We start from the raw sequence: 20,513 nt of genomic DNA, 5'->3' as shown, positions 1-20,513 counted from the left end.
GGCAGTCCTCCAAAGGGCTCTTAGTGACACAGGCAGTTTTAGAGATCACCTTACACGTGCGAATCTGATGAATGGCCTCAGTCTCAGTGAAGCACTAGGCAAGAATTCAACTCTGGGTCTCAGGTCAAGCAACTACCTACGTCCTTCCTCCTTCCTGCGTTCTAGCAACAGATTTCTTACTCAGACAATAATCTTCCTTTTTCTGTGTCTTCATAATACACTAAAATTATGAATTTGCTTTTCGTTTTCCTCCACTATATGTTAGCAGGAGAGGGAACTGTTTGTGTTTCTTACAAGTACAGGGCCGGGTATATGGTAGCTGCTGAATGTAATAACAGTTATTGAATGGATGAATGCCCTTGATCACTGGCTACATGCTTCTCTTACCTTGTGTACTAATCAGGTTCTTCTGTGATAGCTCCCCAGGTCTCCATGGCTTTCTTGCTTCGCAGGTTTGCAAGGTAACTATGGCAGCTGCAGGTCTATGCCACACGTTTTCACCTGCGCCCAGATGGAAGCAGTGTACTCTTTGGTCCATGCTGGTCTCAGGATGGAAGGCAGAAGTACAAGAAAGCTGATGGAAACATCAACACATCTTAAAGCCTCTGCTTAAACCAGCACACGTTCCAAAGGCTAAAGCAATGGTCAAGTCCAGTATCAGCAGCATGGAAAAGAATACTCTTCCCAAAGGGAGGGAAGGGACAGGAGAGACTTTGCTAAAAAGAATATAATCTACCGGCCCTGGCCGGTTGGCTCAGTGGTAGAGCGTCGGCCTGGCTTGCACAGGTCCTGGGTTCGATTCCCGGCCAGGGCACACAGGAGAGGCACCCATCTGCTTCTCCACCCTTCCCCCTCCCCTTCCTCTCTGTTTCTCTCTTCCCCTCCCGCAGCCGAGGCTCCATTGGAGCGAAGATGGCCCGGGCGCTGGGGATGGCTCCTTGGCCTCTGCCCCAGGCGCTAGAGTGGCTCTGGTCGCAACAGAGCTATGCCCCAGAGGGGCAGAGCATCGCCCCCTGATGGGCAAAGCGTCGCCCCCTGGTGGGCGTGCCGGGTGGATCCCGGTCGGGCACATGCGGGAGTCTGACTGACTGTCTCTCCCTGTTTCTAGCTTCAGAAAAATACAAAAAAAAAAAAAGAAAAAAAGAAAAAAGAATATAATCTACCGTGTGTTGTTTGCCAGGCTTTCTACCAGTACTGTTCGGATGTTTTCAAATCAGCAAACTAAAATCCCCTAGACTCTAGGGCCTAGAGCATATATATATATTAAAGTAAAGATCCATTAGGTTTCAGGGAGAATATAACTCAAAGTAGTTTATGCCAAGAAGAAATATAAACTCCAGCCCGGGGGGGCTGTGTGAGAGCCCTCCCACCACTCCCGCTCCCATGCCCCAGAGGCAGCCGGCAGCCAACAGGGTGGAAACTGAGCAGGCCCAAGTGCTGTGGATGACCTATAAGTGGCAGAGTTATACTTTCCTTTACTTTTGGAAGCAAAACAAAGAAAAAATGTGAAAACAGAAATTAAAATTTTTAAATTAAAAGCAAAGTACTACCCACGATGTAACTGGGAAGTATGAGAGGTGGATTCCGCTGGAGCCTGGAGGCTCTCTCCACCTGTTCACCCGCCTGGCCCCGCTGTGGTCGGACTGCTCTCCTTCTGGAGAGACGGCATGGAGGGCACTTGCGGGCCTACAAGCTACTACATGCTGAGAGAGGTTTCAGATCACATCGTGGGTTCAGGACTTCTACAGATTTCATAAAGGACAGCTAGCAAATCTGGCAAGTGTAAGTTAAATGATATCTTTGAGAAGGCTAATTTAAGAATATGGAAAACTCACTGAATCCGGAATTAGCCAAGCATTTTAATCTTAAGAACTTTCTCTTGAGAGTGTTTACATATTACAGGACACAATGAAAACAATTAATTTTATAGGAAACACATTTATTATTGATCATCTCAATTCAAAAATACTCATTCTTTCTTAGGGCTGGTCCATTGTATTTTGTCTCTTTAAAGACATTAAATAATCAAAACTGTGAGCAACATTTTTAATAATAGTACACAGACACTTCTGTGAGACAAACAAGAAGGAGTTCCTAACAACGAAACATGGTCTCCAGAACTTGCTATTAAAACAGAGAAAGCATTTCCAATGACAAGCTGTAGGCACCCATGGATAAAACCTAACAGAGCACATACTGGAACATGGGTAAGAAGTTCTCGGACCCACCCTCACTCTGAGGTTCCGCTGGGATGGCACCAGCACGCTCTGTGAGAGGGGCTGACAGACACTTTCACTCCGCCTGCAGATGGGTCCTTTGGGAGTCACGTTACCTAAATTCCCCCAAACCTACTGCTTTTTAAATTTCTTGTCCACATAACTATGACCAGAGGTTTCCAGTAGAAGATAAGAGCAGGAAGTATTTAGCTTTGACTTTTGAGCAGATGCAACACCAGCTCTTCATCCTCTGCTAAAGACAGGCCCGTATCCAAAGGCTCTAAGACTTCCCACTTGACCTTCTTTCTGTTACGACTTGTGAGTCCCGTGTCCTCCACGTCACTGTTGTTCCTTTTCCTCATTCCCTGCTTCTTCTTGGTATCACTGGTAAGAACAAACCCAGGTTTACTTTATAAATAAATAAATTCATTACTATGAAATCACATACTTAAAACAGAATAAAGTTACCAATAACAGACAGTTGGTAAAGTGGTATTATTATTTAGGAAGGAAAGAAACTGTTAACAACTTCAGGATACCTATTACATAAGTAAGTACTTCCCATCAGGGGATGGGAATAGAGAGCCCATCATGCCCTGGGCACCGTGCAGGGGAGTCTACACACTGTCTCACTCAATCTTCACAGTAATTCCAGGAAGATAGCCATGCCTTAGCCACAGCTTGAGGACCCCGAGAGGTCCACGGTATGGTGCAGACCGCTCCAAGCTGTGCTTGTGCTGCCTCATCATACTGCCTCTATTTCAAGTCAGATTCCCCTTTAGTCAGTGGGTAACAGATAGCAGGGTACCAGGCACTAATTCTATTATCTGTTGCATTAACTTGTGATATATACAGATCATGAGTAAAACAGAATTTGAAATGTTAAATTACAAATTAGTTAAGATAGCAAATGAATTCCCCATTTAAAATCTGTATCTAAGGCCCAAACATGGTCTTAAGAAAGCATAAATATTATTGCCATATTCCATATACACCTGGTACATAGACTATAAAATCAAGCTAATTTCTGAAGACAGCAGCAATCACTTGACACAGTAAAAATAAAAAAGCAAAACATCCTCAAAGCATTTTAAGATACCATCATCACGTTCAAAGATGACCCAATTAATTATACAAAGTTAAAACAAAATAAAAATACCATCTATTAGCAATGGCAGTAGCAACCGTTTATTAAAGGCTCACTAAGGGTCTGGCACTATGCTCCATCTTCTACACAGCTTACATTTATCTTCATGAAAATCCTTGGTATGGGAAGCATTAACCTCATTCTACAATGAAGTTAGAGAGGTTGAGTAATTGGACCCACATTACACACATGGGATTCACATCCAGATCTGAATGGCTCTGAATTCAGCCCAGAGCCAGGCTAGTAAAAGTTTGAGTTTGAGTTGACTGGCTTCAGTCAACATGTGGAGGATAGTCATGGAAAGAATTAGCTGTGGAAAGAGCACTGGTTTGACATCGACGCAGTCACATCTTGGCCAGTGAACTAATACTTCTAAGCTTCAGTTTCTTTATCTGAAAGATGGGGATTATATCATTTATTTAGCAGAACTGCTATAAGAATTAAATAAAGTTATATAACTGCAAGAACATACTAGTTCTCAATACATGTTAGCTGCCTATAAACTCCACCCTTTCAAATAAACTCTTACATTGATGTTACATAATAAACAAGGGGGAAAAAATCATCACAGAATTATACTATGACCCAAGAATATGGTGTATTCCAAACGAAAACTGCTCAAGTTTCAATGGACTCTGTTATTCCTTAGGAAGACAACTGGATATCAAAGAGAATCTGCCTAACAAGCACATCTATTTATGACCAGCTTGAAGCAAAACTGTAAATAATGTCTACATTCACTCCCATAAATGTCCAATGCTCTGCTCAGCAGCGTTACTTCTCACTACTAGAGGAAAGACAAACTGGACAACACTATGAGGTCACCTACAAATAACTGCATTTTTAAATAGTACCTGGAAAGATGAGCATGAAAGTGCTCCCTGTAGTGGGACTTCAGTCAGCAAAGTAATTCTTAGTGGAAAAGGGCTTTCATAAAAAGTATTGAGCCTTAATCTGTGTTGGGGACCAAATAAGCCAATAGGGTATTTTGCAGTTTGGATATCTAGGGGACAGAGGTGTTGGGCCCAACCCTCACCTCACCTGCCTAATTAAGTTACAAAGGGCTGTGCTTCAGTACTCCAGTACTCATCCTGCCTGCCCATGTTTCCCAGAAGGACTGGAAACTAGTTACTTCTTTGTTTAAAGTTAAGATGGTGGGGGGTTTTCTGCACCTGGTGGTTTCTTGTGTTGCCTTGGAAACGTGATTGAATTGCTAATGGCCCACCTTCCCCAGAAAATAAAGACAGATGTCTTTCTGGGGGGCGGCCATGGTTTTGTGGTGCGGCCAGGACAATAGTGACTGTTGGCAAGGAGCTGTGGCACCCTCCAGAACCCATCTGTATGTATCTTTAAGTCTCTATTTTTCATTCAATTTCGTATCATTTCCTGCTTGAGACCCTGGAATAGACTTGTCACGCGGGTGGCAGCAAATCTGCTTGACTATGGCCAGTTCTGTGCCACGTCTACTGGTCTAGAGTGCCAGGACTTGTAATATTTTTGCCTTGCCTGTACCTCAAGTGCAGTTCAGAGCATCTCATCAGAAGAATTCTAATTAGTGGGCTTTCTAATGCATCCTTTATTAGCATGCTCCTGCACATTATATTTCCTGCAGAAAATAGGTGGTTCAGATAATAAAAGGAAGATGGGAAATTAATGTAGCCCAAATATCTCCATAATTAGCAGCTTTGCTGCTTTGTGGACCAGTTCAAATTCTAGAAAGGTATTTTATACTTCTTTACACAGAAAATAAGTGGTGATTTCCATAACAAAATTATTAAGAAAAAAAATACATCTTATGGATAATTCACCCAAAAGGGGGGATGATGTAATGAATCTAGAGAACATCTAGTAAGCAGAGAGCAAAATACGGTCATGTCTTGGTCTATTCAGAACAGACCTCTTCTAAATGGTGCAGCACAAGAGAGTGACTGCAACAACATGTGAACAACACGTTTCCCGCTCATTCCCCCTCCCAACAACAACTGGCATCTATCCAGACAACTGAGCCTTTCTGGGAGATGGGGGATCCAGACTATATGTCTAGGGACCTGGAAGGAGTTCTATTCAGATGTGTGTTGGGTAATAAACACCCAAAACCTTGGTCCTAACTGAGTCCTGCAATGTCCCATGAACTGGCTCCAGCCTCTCTTGGCTGTGGGAGACCACCGTCTTAGACAATCACCCACGAACAAGAAAGTCTTTGTGGTAGTTCTGGTTTCCAGTGGAGAAGCGCCAGCAACATGGAGCAAAAATATGTGTTTGGATTCATTGGAGAGAGGAAGAGGAACAGTGCGACTTTACTTATACCCCCCACTCCCCAAGGCAGCGCAGTTCAGGGCCAAGAGAGGTTTTCTTGGCCTGTAATTTTTCCTATGGAGAAAAGTAAGAGCATGTAAGTGAGTGCCCAGCTTCCCTAGCTGTACAGTATAATGCTACCAGAGGTCCATTTCTCTCTCACCCCAGCCACAGTACTAAATCCTGAGCAGATGATGGAGTGAGAATGAGGCTAGAAGAGCAGCAAATAGACTTCTCTGAGGGAACTGAAAGATTGAGGACCCTATTAACTGCATCCAACAAGAAGCCCACCCATGAACCACTGAAGATGCCTCACTCATGGATCCCTCCAACTGGCCTGTGGGCACCCCTAGCACTCTGGATGCCTCGCCTACACCTCCCCATCCCCAGTGGCCAGCTCCCTGTGTGGTATTCTGAAAGCTGTGGTGAGAGTGAGCTTTGGCAGATGACCAATGAGCATGTGAAGATAGCCAACCCAAATCTGTACACCAAGGAGAGAAAAAACTTTCAGCTTTAGTGTTACCCTTGGGAAAGCAAAAGGGAAGGGGTTGAGACTCAGCCTGGTGTGTTGCATAATTGAGAGAAAGCATATGAGCTTAAATATTCTTGCATAAGAGGGGACAGGAAGTATGGACCTAATAGACATATACAGAAAATTCCACCCAACAGCACCAGAATAAATATTTTCTCAAGTACATATGAAACAGTCTTCAGAATAGAGCATATGATATGTCACTAATAAGTGTTAGATAACTGAAGACTGAAATCATACCAAGTATCTTTTCTGACCACAGGGTATAAAACTAGATATTAATAACAGTTAGAGGAGCAGCAAGATGGTGATGGAGTAGGTGGATGTACCAACTTCCACCTCCCAGAACCAAAGTGAATTACAACTTAATTTTAAGAACCAACATCTGGCCCTGGCCGGTTGGCTCAGTGGTAGAGTGTCGGCCTGGCGTGCAGGAGTCCTGTGTTCGATTCCTGGCCAGGGCACATAAGAGAAGAGCCCATCTGCTTCTCCACCCCTCCCCCTCTCCTTCCTCTCTGTCTCTCTCTTCCCCTCCCGCAGCCAAGGCTCCATTGGAGCAAAAAATGGCCTGGGCGCTGGGAATGGCTCCTTGGCCTCTTCCCCAGGCGCTAGAGTGGCTCTGGTCGCGACAGAGCGACGCCCCGGATGGGCAGAGCATCGCCCCCTGGTGGGCGTGCCGGGTGGATCCCGGTCAGGCGCATGCAGGAGTCTGTCTGACTGCCTCCCCGTTTCCAGCTTCAGAAAAATACAAAATAAATAAATAAATAAATAAATTAAAAAAAAAAAAAAAGAACCAACATCTGGAAAAACCAACTTTGGACTAAACTAAGAGGACTCTTTAATCAATAACACTGAAGAAGCCACACTGAGACTGGTAGGAAAAGTGGAAACGTGGAGAGGGCTGCCCAGCTTCCAGGAGCCAACGGCAGCCCGAGAGACTTGTGTGGCGGGAAGTGAGTTTAGCAAAGAGAAGAGGGTCCTAGGCCCCAGAAAAAAAGCCCCAGCGCCTAGAAGAGGCGTACGGACAGTATTTAGCTGCAAAACAAGCTAGGATACTGTTTGTGAGAGAAAGATTTCTCAGACCCAGTATTCTTCTATAAGGGACTGCGCAGAAAACCTCTTTCACAACCATTCACCTGGGACTCCAGGGGACAAGGAGAGATGAGAGGACCGGAGCGGTGGGAAGAGAGTGTAATCTAGGAGGCACAAGGAGAAAAACTTTGAGGGACAGCCACCCTAACCCCTGGGCTGAGTCACCCCCCAAATCTAAAGTGAGTATTTCCCCTGGAAACAGCAATACCAGCAAAGGGAAGCAGGACACCAGACAAACAAGCTCTCCCACAGCACTCAGAGCAGAGTCACTTAGAAGGAGGGAGCCATCAGAAATACAGTATTGAGTGCTGAGGTCTGAGATGCATTGCCCCCACCCACACTGCTGCGGGCTAGGAGGAAGAAAGGTGGAAGTGGGACACGTAAGTGAGGTCCCATTGGCAGGGGTGGAAGCCTGGCGGGCCACGACTGAGATCCAGCATGAGCTCAGTGCCACCCGGCGGGGGCAGAACTGACGCATGAAAGCAGTCCCACCCGGCTACCCACTGGGTGAGCAAGAGCGGTCCTGCCTGCAATGCCGCCCACAGGGGCAAGGCGAAACCCAGGCAAATGCCGGAGAATTGGTGTTAGGCCGCAGCTGAGCAGGGGTGTGCAGCTCCACCTGGGAGCCGGTGCTTGTAGCCTGGCCCGCAAGGGCAGCCCCACCACTGGGGGCAGGGCAAAAGCCGGGAAACAGGCAGAGACACACAGTTGAGTGAGGGTGCGCAGTACCGCCCCTGAAGCGGGGTTCTCCGGTGCATGAGCACAGCCTAGCCTGCAGGGTGGGGTGAAACCTGGAAATGGGCGGAGACCCATGGCTGAGCATAGGTATGCAGCCCCACCATGGTGCCAAGGCTTGCGGCCCCAGCGCGGAGCACAGTCCCACCTGAGGGAGCAAGGTGAAGGCGAGGCCAGCCAAGACTTGTAGCCTTGGCACATGAACACAGGCCCGCCTGTGAAGAGGCGGAAACCACAGCAAATGCAGCAGTGAGCCAGCACTGGCAATGCCCATACCCAAATGCCTTTGGCAGCAGCAGAGGGGGTGGTGGGCCTGCAGACAGACCACACCTAGGGAACACAGAGGCCACACCCATTGGACTCCAGTGGCCACACCCTTCTTATACACAGACAGAATGGGAAGGCAGAGAAATGCAACCCAAATGAATCAAGAGAAATCCCCAGAAAAGGACTTAAACGAGTCAGATATAAACAAATTAACAGATGCAGAGTTTAAAATAATGATTATTAGCATGCTCAAAGATCTTAGAACAGCAATAGATGGACATAACAAGCACCTAAATAAAGAAACAGCAAATATAAAAAAGGACATTGAAATAATAAGAATCAGTCAGAAATGACAAATACAATATCAGAAATGAAGACTACAATGGAAGGAATTAAAAACAGGATGGATGAAGCTGAGGATCAAATCAGCAAGTTAGAAGACAAGATAAAGGCGGCACAGAAGCAGAGCAACAAAAAGTAAAGAGACTCAAAAAGTGTAAGAAAACTCTAATGGAGCTCTGTGACAACATGAAGAGAAATAACATCTGCATCATAGGGGTTCCTGAAGAAGAGAAAGAACAAGGGATAGAGATTTTGTTCAATCAAATCATAGATGAAAACTTCCCTAAACTGATGCAGAAAAAAGTCAGACAAGTTCAAGAAGCACAGAGAACTCCATTAAAGAAAAACCCAAAGAAATCCACACCATGACACATCATAATTAAAATATCAAAGCTATGAGATAAAGAGAAAATATTAAAAGCTGCTAGAGAAAAAAAGACTATCACCTACAAAGGAGCCCCCATAAGGATGATATCTGACTTCTCAACAGAAACACTTCAGGCCAGAAGGGAATAGCCAGAAATATTTAAAGTAATGCAGAACAAGAGCCTACAACCAAGACAACTTTATCCAGCAAGGCTATCGTTTAAAATTGAAGGAGAAATAAAAAGTTTCCCAGACAAAAACTCAAAGAATTCACTACAACCAAACCAATGCTGCAAGAAATGTTAAGGCGGCCTGTTGTAAAAAGAATAAAGTAAAAGAGGAAGATACCTTTGAATAATAAAATGGCAATGAACAACTATATATCAATAATAATCTTAAATGTAAATGGATTAAATGACCCAATCAGAAGACATAGGGTAGCTGTGTGAATAAGAAAACAGGACCCACACATAAGTTGTCTACAAGAGACACATCTCAAAATAAAAGATACACATAGACTAAAGGTAAAAGGATGGAAAAAAATATTTCCTGCAAATGGAAATGAAAAAAAAGCTGGGGTAGCAATACTTATATCAGACAAAATGGACTTTAAAGCAAAGGCTATAATAAGAGATAAAGAAGGTCACTACATAATGATAAAGGGAGCAATCCAACAGGAAGATGTAACCATTATAAATATCTACGCACCTAATATAGGAGCACCTAAATATATAAAGCAGACTTTGATGTTATAAAGGGCAAGATCAACATCAATACTATAATAGTAGGGGATTTCAATACCCCACTAACATCACTAGATAGATCCTCAAGAAAAAAAATTAACAAAGAAAGAGTAGACTTAAAGGACACACTGGATCAACTTGATTTAATAGATATCTTCAGAACTTTTCACCCTAAAGCAGCAGAATATACATTCTTTTCAAGTGCTCATAGTACATTCTCTAGGATAGACCACATGTTAGGGCACAAAAGTGGTCTCAACAAATTTAAGGAGACTGAAATCATATTAAGCATTTTCTCTGATCACAATGGCATAAAACTAAAAATCAAACACAACAGAAAAACTGAAAAACACTCAAACACTTGGAAACTAAATAGGATGTTATTAAATAATGAATGGGTTAACAATGAGATCAAAGAAGAAATAAAGAACTTCGTAGAAACAAAAGATTATGAGCATAGAACTCAAAATACATGGGACACAGCAAAAGCAGTTCTGAGAGGAAAGTTCATAGCATTACAGGCATACCTTAAGAAGCTAGAAAAAGCTCAAATAAACAACTTAATCCTGCATCTAAAAGAACTAGAAAAAGAAAAACAACTAAAGCCCAGAGGTATAGAAGGAAGGAAATAATAAAGCTCAGAGCAGAAATAACTGACATAGAGGCTAAAGAAACAATACAGAGGATCAATGAAACCAGGAGCTGGTTCTTTGAAAAGGTAAACAGGATCAATGAACCTTTAACCAGACTCACCAAGAAAAAAGAGACAGGACTCAAATAAATAAAATTAGAAATGAGAGGGAAGATGTAACAATGGACACAACAGAAATACAAAGGAATGTAAGAAAATACTATGAAGAAACTTATGCCAAAAACTTAGACAACCTAGAGGAAATGGACAAATTCCTTGAAACATATAATCTTTTAAAACTCAATCAGGAAGAATCAGAAAACCTAAACAGACCGATTTCAACAAATGAGATCGAAACAGTTATCAAAATACTCCCAAAAAACAAAAGCCTGGTGCCAAATGGCTTCACTGGTGAATTCTACCAAATATTCAAAGAAGAACTAACTCTTATCCTTCTCAACCTTTTTCAAAAAATTCAAGAGAAAAATAAGACTTCGAAGCTCCTTTTATGAGGCGAGCATAATTCTGATTCCAAAACCAGGCAAACACAACACAAAGAAAGAAAATTATAGGCCAATATCCCTGATGAATTTAGATGCTAACATCCTCAACAAAGTATTAGCAAAGCGGATCCAGCAGTACATGAAAAAAATCATACATCATGATCAAGTAGGATTTATTCTGGGAGGCAAGGATGGTACAATATTCGTAAACCAATCAATCTGATTCATCACATAAACAAAAGGAAGGAGAAAAACCACATGATAATTTCAATAGATGCAGAAAAAGCATTTGATAAAACCAAGCACCCATTCATGATCAAAACTCTCAGCAAAGTGGGAATACAGGAAACATACCTCAACATGATAAAGGCCATCTATGAAAAACCCACAGCCAACATCATAATTACTGTGCAAAAATTAAAAGCAATCCCCCTAAGATCAGGAACAAGACAGGGGTGCCCCCTTTCACCACTCTTAATCAACATAGTACTGGAAATCCTAGCTACAGCAATCAGACAAGAAGAAGAAATAAAAGCATCCAAATTGGAAATAAAGAAGTAAAACTATCATTATTTGCATATGATATGATACTGTACAGAGAAAACCCTAAATTCTCAGTCAAAAAGCTACTGGACCTGATAAATGAATTCAGCAAGGTGGCAGGATATAAAATTAATACACAGAAATCAGAGGCATTTTTATACACCAACAATAAACTGTCAGAAAGAAAAATTAAAGAAACAATCCCCTTTAACTATTGCAACAAAAAAAATGAAGTACCTAGGAGTAAATTTAACCAAGGAGGTTAAAAACTTGTACTCAGAAATTACAAAACATTGATAAAAGAAATCAAGGAAGACACAAACAAGTGGAAGCATATACCGTGCTCATGGTTAGGAAGAGCATCAAAATGTCTATACTACCCAAAGCAATTTATAAATTCAATGTAATACCAATTAAAATACCAATGACATACTTCAAAGATATAGAACATACATTCCAAAAATTTATACAAAACCAAAAGAGAACACGAATAGCCTCAGCAATCTTGAAAAAGAAGAATAAAGGGGGAGGTATCACACTTCCTGATAACAAGTTATACTACAAGGCCACTGTACTCAAAACAGCTTGGTACTGGCATAAGAATAGGCATATAGATCAATGGAACAGAACAGAGAACCCAGAAATAAACCCACACTTTTATGGACAATTGATATTTGACAAAGGAGGCAAGAGCATACAATGGAATAAAGAGAGTCTCTTTAACAAATGGTGTTGGGAAAATTGGATAGCTACCTGCAAAAAAATGAAACTAGACCACCAACTTACACCAGTCACAAAAATAAACTCAAAATGGATAAAAGACTTAAATGTAAGTCGTGAAACCATAAGCATCTTAGAAGAAAACGTAGGCTGTAAGCTCTCTGACATCTCTTGCAGCAATATATTTGCTGATTTATCTCCACGGGCAAGTGAAATAAAAGACAGGATAAACAAATGGGACTATATCAAACTAAAAAACTTTTGTACAGCTAAAGACAATATGAACAGAATAAAAAGACAAACCATAAAATGGGAGAACATATTTGACAATACGTCTGAAGGGGGTTAATAACCAAAATTTATAAAGAACTTGTAAAACTCAACACCAGGAAGATAAACAATCCAATCAAAAAATGGGAAAACAAAATGAATAGACACTTCTCCAAAGAGGACTTACAGATGGCCAATAGACAGATGTAAAAATGTTCAACATCACTAATCATTAGAAAAATGCAAATTAAAACCACAATGAGATACTACCTCACACCAGTCAGAATGGCTCTCATTAACAAAACAACACATGATAGGTGCTACCGAGGATGTGGAGAAAGGGGAACCCTCCTGCACTGCTGGTGAGCATGCAGACTGGTGCAGCCACTGTGAAAAACAGTATGGAGATTCCTCAAAAAATTAAAAATGGAACTGCCTTTTGACCCAGCCATCCCACTTTTAGGAACATATACCAAGAACACCATTTCACTGATTCAAAAAAAGAAATGCACCCCCATGTTTATGACAGCATTGTTCACATTAGTGAAGATCTGGAAACAGCCCAAGTGTCCATCAGTGGACAGGTGGATTAAAAAGCAGTGATACATATATATAATACAATGGAATACTATGGGGCCATAAAAAAAATTATTACCTTTTGCAACAACATGGATGGACCTAGAAACTATTATGTTAAGTGAAATAAGCCAGGCAGAGAAAGAAAAATATCATATGACCTCACTCATTTGAGGAATCCAAGGAACTATGTGAACTGAGAACGGAATTATACCTGAAGGGGAGGACAGAGCTGGTGGGATGGGGACAAGGGTTATGTTGAGGGAAATATGGGGGAGTGGGGATGCAATTGGGGCAATATAGAATCTATGTAAACACAATAAATTAAATTTAAAAAAATAACAGTAAGAAACTTGAAAATTTAAATAATGTGAGAATTAAACAACACAGTCCTGAGCAATCAATGGGTTCAAAATGGAATCAAAAGTGAAATAAAAAATATTTTGAAACAAATGATAAAGAAATCATAATATACCAAGATATATTGGATGCATCTAAGGAGTTCTAATAAGGCCATTTATAGTGATAAATGCCCACAGTAAGAAAAAAAATCCCAATGTAACCTCACTTTACATTTCAAGGAAAACAAAAAGAATAAACTAAGCCTAAAATTACCAGCAGGAAGAAAATGACAAAGATCAGAGTAGAAATAAATGAAATAGGGACCAGAAAAATAATAGAAAAGGTCAACAAACTAGTTTATCCAAAAGATAAACAGAGTTGACAAGCCTTTAGCTAGACTAAAAAAAAGAAAAGAAAAGAGAGAGAGAGAGAAGACTCAAATGAATTCAGATATGAGAGAGGAAACATTGCAACTGATTACACAGATATACAAAAGATTGTAAGACACTATTATGAACTACGCCAACAAATATGAAAAAACTAGAAAAAAATGGATAAATTCCTAGAAACTTACAACCTACAAAGACTTAATCATGAAGAAATAAAAAATCTAGAGAGACCCATAATAAATAAGGTCACTGAATCAGTAATCAAAATGTCCTAACAAACAAAAGCCCAGAACCAGAGATGGCTTCACTGGTAAATTCTACTAAACACTTAAGAATAAAATTAACACCATTCCTTGTCAATCTTGTCAAGGACAACTTTACCCTACTACTAAAGTCATATAAGAAGACTATAAGAAAAGAAAACTACAGGCCAATATCCCTGATAAATATAAATGTAAAAATTCACATCAAAATACTAGCAACCTAAATTCAATTGCACATTAAAAGGACCCTACATCATGATCAAGTGGGATTTAGCCGTAGGATGTAAGAACTGTTCAATATACCCAAATCAATAAATCTGATTCACCACATTAATAAAAATAAAAGTTTAAAATAATATGATCATCTCAGTGGATGTAGAAAACCCATCTGTGATTAAAAATCAATAAACCGAGTATAGAGGGAACCTGCTACAACATAATAAATGTCTTATATGACAAGCCCACAATTAACATTATACTCAATGGCAAGATCAGGAACAAGAAAAGATACTACTCCCATTAAACATAGTAATGAATATCCCAGACAAACAGGCAAGAAAAAAAAATAAGGGGCATTCATATCAGAAAGGAAGAAGTAAAATTGTCATTCTTTGCTGATAAGATTCTTAGATACAGAACATCCTAAAGATTCCACCAAAATCTGTTAGAATATATGAATTAAGAAAAATTGCAGGATATAAAAATTGGTAGTGTTTCTATATACCTGTGATGGCGAACCTTTTTATAAAAACCGCCCACTTTTGCAGTGCTGGTCAACCTGCTCCCTCCCGCTCACTAGTGGGTGTTCCAGCTTTCATGGTGGGCCACCAGACAGCACCACGATTGGCCCACTATGAAAGCTGGAACACCCACTAGTGGGCGGGAGGGAGCAGGTTGACCAGCACTGCAAAAGTGGGAGGTTTTTATAAAAAGGTTCACCATCACGGGTATATACTAACAGTGACTTATCTGAAATAAATAAATAAATAAATAAATAATCTTATTCACAAAGCAACAAAAGCAGTAAAATCCTTAGAAATTAACCACAGAGGTGAAAGATCTGTACACTTACAACTATTATACTTTGATAATAGAAACTGAAAAAGACACAAATAGATATCCTATGTTCATGAATCAGAAGAATAGTTAAAATGGCAATACTACCCAAAGTCATCTATAGAGTCAATGCAATCTCTATCAAAATTCCAACATTTGCAGAGAAATATATTTTTTTAAATCCTAAAACTTGTATGTAGCCACAAAAGATCCCATATAGCCAAAGTGATTCTGAGAAAGAAGAAAAAAGCTGAAGGCATCACACATCCTGATCTCAAACTACATTATAGTTGCATTAGTAAAAACAATATCATGAACAATATGATGCTGGTATAAAAGCAGACACACAGACCAAAAGGACAGAATTGAAAGCCCAGAAATAAACTCTCGCATATATAGTCAAATAATATTTGACAGGGGAGCCAAGAATATTCAATGGTGAAAAAGATAATCTCTTTATTTGGAAATCCCTCTTTCTATTTTACAACTATCTAAATCCTCCCTATCCTTCAGACCCCAGTTCAACCATCACTTCATTCTCAAGGAGTCTATCTTACACGATCCACCACTTTCTAAACTGTGCTTGTTCCATGGCACTCATTCTGAATGCTATCGCAGAATAGAGCTCCTCCTTGTGCCTTGTCTTTAGCTTTTAGATGTCTGGGGCTGTTTGTCATCTTCAGCTATAAAGATAAGCTGAATAAGTCATTCAATGAATGTCTGCTTATCTGAGTGGTAGAAATCATGACCCTGCTGGGGTTGCTCTCAGCCCTAAGAACCACTGCTACTGCAATGAGGAAGGCAATGTTTCAACAAACTTTGCTTCTAATTCTATTTCCAACAAATCACCGAGAGAACATTACTCTGCCACCCCGCCCTAGCACAGTCCAGTCTGTGAGTACGCAGGCTCCTGTCTGCTAACCAATCCTCTGTTTTCAATAGGATAAGTTCCTGGGGTTCTAAATTTTGGCTTTGCATATGTTTTTCAAAATTATATAAATGGTCATATTATGGCTAAATTCAGTACTCATTTTCCCCAACAAATGACTTCTACTGAGTTAACACCCAGCCAGGAGACAGTTAAAATCTTACCATTAACATAGCTTCCCAACAAGATGTAATGGAAAGTCATCTAAATTTTAAGTACCTGAATGTTGGCTACATTTCCTTGATTATATCATCTTAGCTTCCTCTTCTTCTGTCCATTACTCAAGTGTCCATGTTTCTAGGTTGCATCCTTGACCCTCTACTATTCTCATTTTACATATTCATTCTGAGTATTCTCCTGCAGTTCAGTATTTCAAGCATCTTCCATTATGCTAATGACTTTAAAAACTGGCATCTTTAGCCTAGAGTTCCTTCCTCACCACCAGATCAACAAATGCCAGCAACTAGATTTATATAATTAGCAAAATCTCTGGTAGGTGAAGGTTCTCCACAACAATTGTCTGTGGAGCTTTTATTAAAATTAAGTATATTATTATTAGTCTTCAGACAAGAAACCCTAGCTTTGAGAGATTGGAAGAAAATTCCTCAAAGGGCAGCCCCATTTATAAGGAAAGGCTCTGCTAAATTGGAATTTCATATTTGATAGAACAGGATTTTACCCCATATACAATCAAAATTTTAAAAACCACCTATTTTATTGTCAGGGTCTACTGTATTTAAAAAATTAAAAAACAGCTTTCTTAAAACTATAAAAATTCTAACAATGGCTAAAATCTAAAACACTGGCAACACCGAATACTAGCAAGCATGTGGAGCAAAAAGAACTCTCATTCATTGCTGGTGGGAATGCAAAATGGTGCAGCCACTTTGGAAGATAGTTTCGCAGTTTCTTATAAAACTAAATATCATATATTCTTTTCATACAATCCAGCAATCATACTCCTTATACTATATTTACCCAAAGAAGCTAAAAACTTCTGTCTAACAGAAAAACCTGCACATGAATGTTTACAGCAGCTTTACCCATAAGATGTCTTTCAACAGATGAATGGATAAACAAACTGTAGCACATTCACACAATGAAATATTATTCAGTGATAAAAAGAAATGAGCTTTCTGGACATGAAAAGACAGAGAGGAACTTTGAAAGCATATTGCTAAGTGAAAGAAGCCAACCTGAAAAGGCTACAATCTATGTAATTCCAACTATAGTATATTCTAGAAAAGCAAAACTATGACTATAGTAGAAAGACAGTGCTTGCCAGGGGTTGGGTGGCAGGGAGAGGAAAGGGTGGGGAGAAAAGGAGGGAGGGATAAATGGATGGCCACAGGAGATTTTTAGGGCACTCAAATTATTCTGTATGATATTGTAATGGCAGATACATATTGTAAATGTGTCAAAACTCATAAAATATACAATATAAAGAATAAACCCTAATATAAACTATAGACTGACTAATAATTATATGTCAGTGTGGGTTCATTAACGGTAACAAATGGTAGCAACATGTTGAAACAGGAAAGGCTGGAGGTGGGGTAAAGAGTATATGGAAACTCTATTTTTCATTCAATTTTCACTGTGAAATCTAAAATTGCTTTAAAAAAGTCTATTAATAAAAAGATTTATGGAGTTCAGAAGGGTTGATATACTGTCAACAAATTATAACTATTAAGCATAAAAATACATTAGTGTTTTCTCCTCTTATCCTCAAAGACTATCTCTTTTATTATTTTATTATTTATTTTTTAGCAAGAGAGAGAGACAGAGATTCAAATACAGACAGGAAAGGAGAGAGATAAGAAGCATCAACTTGTAGTTGCGGCACTTCAGTTGTTCATTGATTGCTTTCTCATATCTGCCTTGACCGTGGGGCTTCAACCTGAGCCAGCGACCCCTTGCTCAAGCCAGCAACCTTTGGGCTCAAACCAGCTATCCTGGGCTCACGCCAGTGACCTTGCGCTTCAAGCCAGCCACCTCTGGACTCAAGCCAGTGACCACGGGGTCAAGTCTATGATTCCATGCTCAAGCTGGCAAGACGTGCTAAAGCTGGTGAGCCTGCACTCAAGCTAGATGAGTCCGAACTCAAGCCTGTGACCTCAGGTTTTGAACCTGGGTCCTCAGCATGCCAGGTCAACGTTCTATCCACTGTGCCACCACCTGGTCATGCGACATGCTACTTTAATTCATAACCTAAATTATGTCTCCAGCTTTCAATTGGAGGACTCAAAGCATCTCAACTTCACTCTCCTGTTCTCATAAACTTCATGCTGGTATATGCCTTTCTAATGAGTTGTCACTTGTAGACTGGAATAGCAGCTGTTTCTTACCCTTGTCACCTTCCATGAAGCCAGCTAGCATCACCATCGGATAGACAAATGATTAAAGGATGATGGGATGACAAAGAACTAAGAAATCGCTTCTGGCAGGAGTATACATAATTGTATAGTCATGATTATGCTGTTAGGGCAAATCTGTAAATTTCAATAAATGTGAAAGAATTTCATGGTTAGAACATTAGGATAAATTTTTCCTTCTTTACTTAAAAAGGCTTTCAATAATTCTTCAGATTTCAACTCAAAGAGGTTTTACTAACCACCTCATATAAAGTGAACTCTGCCAATTCCTCTCATGATCCTACACTTACGCAGTTCATGGCACTTATCACCACCTCTTTTCTACTTGTTTTCTTTCTTTCTGGTCAGTCTCCCTCAGCAGAGCGTGAGCCTGAAGAGGGCTTGGACCTAGTCTCTCTTTTGCTCCATGCCAGGCACACAGAGCCTTCTGTTTACTGAATGCCTGAAGTCAGGACTGCTGAAGGGGAACAGATGGGGAAAGGCATATTCCACATTTCAATTTGGTGATATGGACTCTCCACTCATATTTTGAATAGGATATATTACATGATGTTAATTTAACTATATCATTCATCATTACCACCTACTCTGTAAGATGTGTCGGCAGACTTTTAAATAGAAGGCCTGTCAGGTGGCATGTCTAAGACTTAATGAATGATTCTAATGAGGAAGACAATGGAAAGGAGATTTCTTTTTTTTTTATAAATTTTTATTAATGTTAATGGGGTGACATCAATAAATCAGGGTACATATATTCAAAGAAAACATGTCCAGATTATCTTGTCATTCACTTATGTTGCATACCCATCATCCAAAGTCAGATTGTCTACCGTCACCTTTTATCTGGTTTTCTTTGTGCCCCTCCTCCTCCCTCTCTCCTCCTTCCCTCCAGCGCACCCCTCCCCCCCACCCCCGCTAACCACCACACTCTTGTCCGTGTCTCTTAGTCTCGTTTTTATGTCCCAACAATGTATGGAATCATGTAGTTCTTGGTTTTTTCTGATTTACTAATTTCACTCCGTATAATGTTATCAAGATCCCAACATTTTGCTGTAAATGATCCGATGTCATCATTTCTTATGGCTTGAGTAGTATTCCATAGTGTATATGTGCCACATCTTCTTTATCCAGTCTTCTATTGAAGGGCTTTTTGGTTCTTTCCATGTTTTGGCCAAGGTGACAATGCTGCAATGAACATGGGGCTGCATGTGTCTTTACATATCAATGTTTCTGAGTTTTTCGGGTATATACCCAGTAGAGGGATTGCTGGGTCATAAGGTAGTTCTATTTTCAGTTTTTTGAGGAACCACCATACTTTCTTCCATAAGGGTTGCACTACTTTATAGTCCCACCAACAGTGAATGAGGGTTCCTTTTTCTCCACAGCCTCTCCAGCATTTGCTATTACCTGTCTTGTTGATAATAGCTAGTCTAACAGGTGTGAGGTGGTATCGCATTGTAGTTTTGATTTGCATTTCTCTAATAACTAAGGAAGATGAGCATCTCTTCATATATCTGTTGGCCATTTGTATTTCTTCCTGGGAGAAGTATCTGTTCATGTCCTCTTCCCATTTTTTTTACTGGATTGCTTGTTTGTTTGTTGTTGAGTTTTATAAGTTCTTTGTAAATTTTGGATATTAGGCCCTTATCTGAGCTGTTGTTTGAAAATATCATTTCCCATTTAGTTGGCTGTCTGTTTATTTTGTTGTCAGTTTCCCTTGCTGAGCAAAAACTTTTTAGTCTGATGTAGTCCCATTCATTTATCTTTGCCTTCACTTCTCTTTCCTTTGCAGTCAAATTCATGAAATGCCCTTTAAAACCCAGGTCCATGAGTTTAGTACCTATGTCTTCTTCTATGTACTTTATGTTTCAAGTCTTATATTTAGGTTTTTGATCCATTTTGAATTAATTTTAGTACAAGGGGACAAGCTGTAGTCGAGTTTCATTCTTTTGCATGTGGCTTTCCAGTTTTCCCAGCACCATTTGTTGAAGAGGCTTTCTTTTCTCCATTGTGTGTTGTTGGCCCCTTTATCAAAAATTATTTGACTATATATATGTGGATTTATTTCTGGGCTTTCTATTCTGCTCCATTGGTCTGAGTGTCTATTTTTCTGCCAATACCATGCTGTTTTGAGTGTCGTGGCCCTATAATATAGTTTGAAGTCAGGTATTGTGATGCCCCC

General features: G+C 40.1%; 1 protein-coding gene across 1 annotated transcript in view; it reads right to left on the bottom strand.

Moving 5' to 3' along the window:
- Positions 1-1,918: 1,918 nt before the first annotated feature.
- DDX10 (DEAD-box helicase 10) overlaps positions 1,919-20,513 on the bottom strand; it is a 330,735-nt gene continuing 312,140 nt past the window's right edge. The window contains exon 18 of the mRNA XM_066371626.1: positions 1,919-2,600. Coding sequence (XP_066227723.1) covers positions 2,423-2,600 — 178 coding nt within the window. The 3' untranslated portion in view covers positions 1,919-2,422. The remainder of the gene's footprint in view (positions 2,601-20,513) is intronic.

Source organism: Saccopteryx leptura, chromosome 1, assembly GCF_036850995.1.
Source record: "Saccopteryx leptura isolate mSacLep1 chromosome 1, mSacLep1_pri_phased_curated, whole genome shotgun sequence".
Classification (NCBI taxonomy): domain Eukaryota; kingdom Metazoa; phylum Chordata; class Mammalia; order Chiroptera; family Emballonuridae; genus Saccopteryx; species Saccopteryx leptura.
Note: the sequence above shows the minus strand (reverse complement) of the source record. Positions and strands in the feature narration are given on the sequence as shown.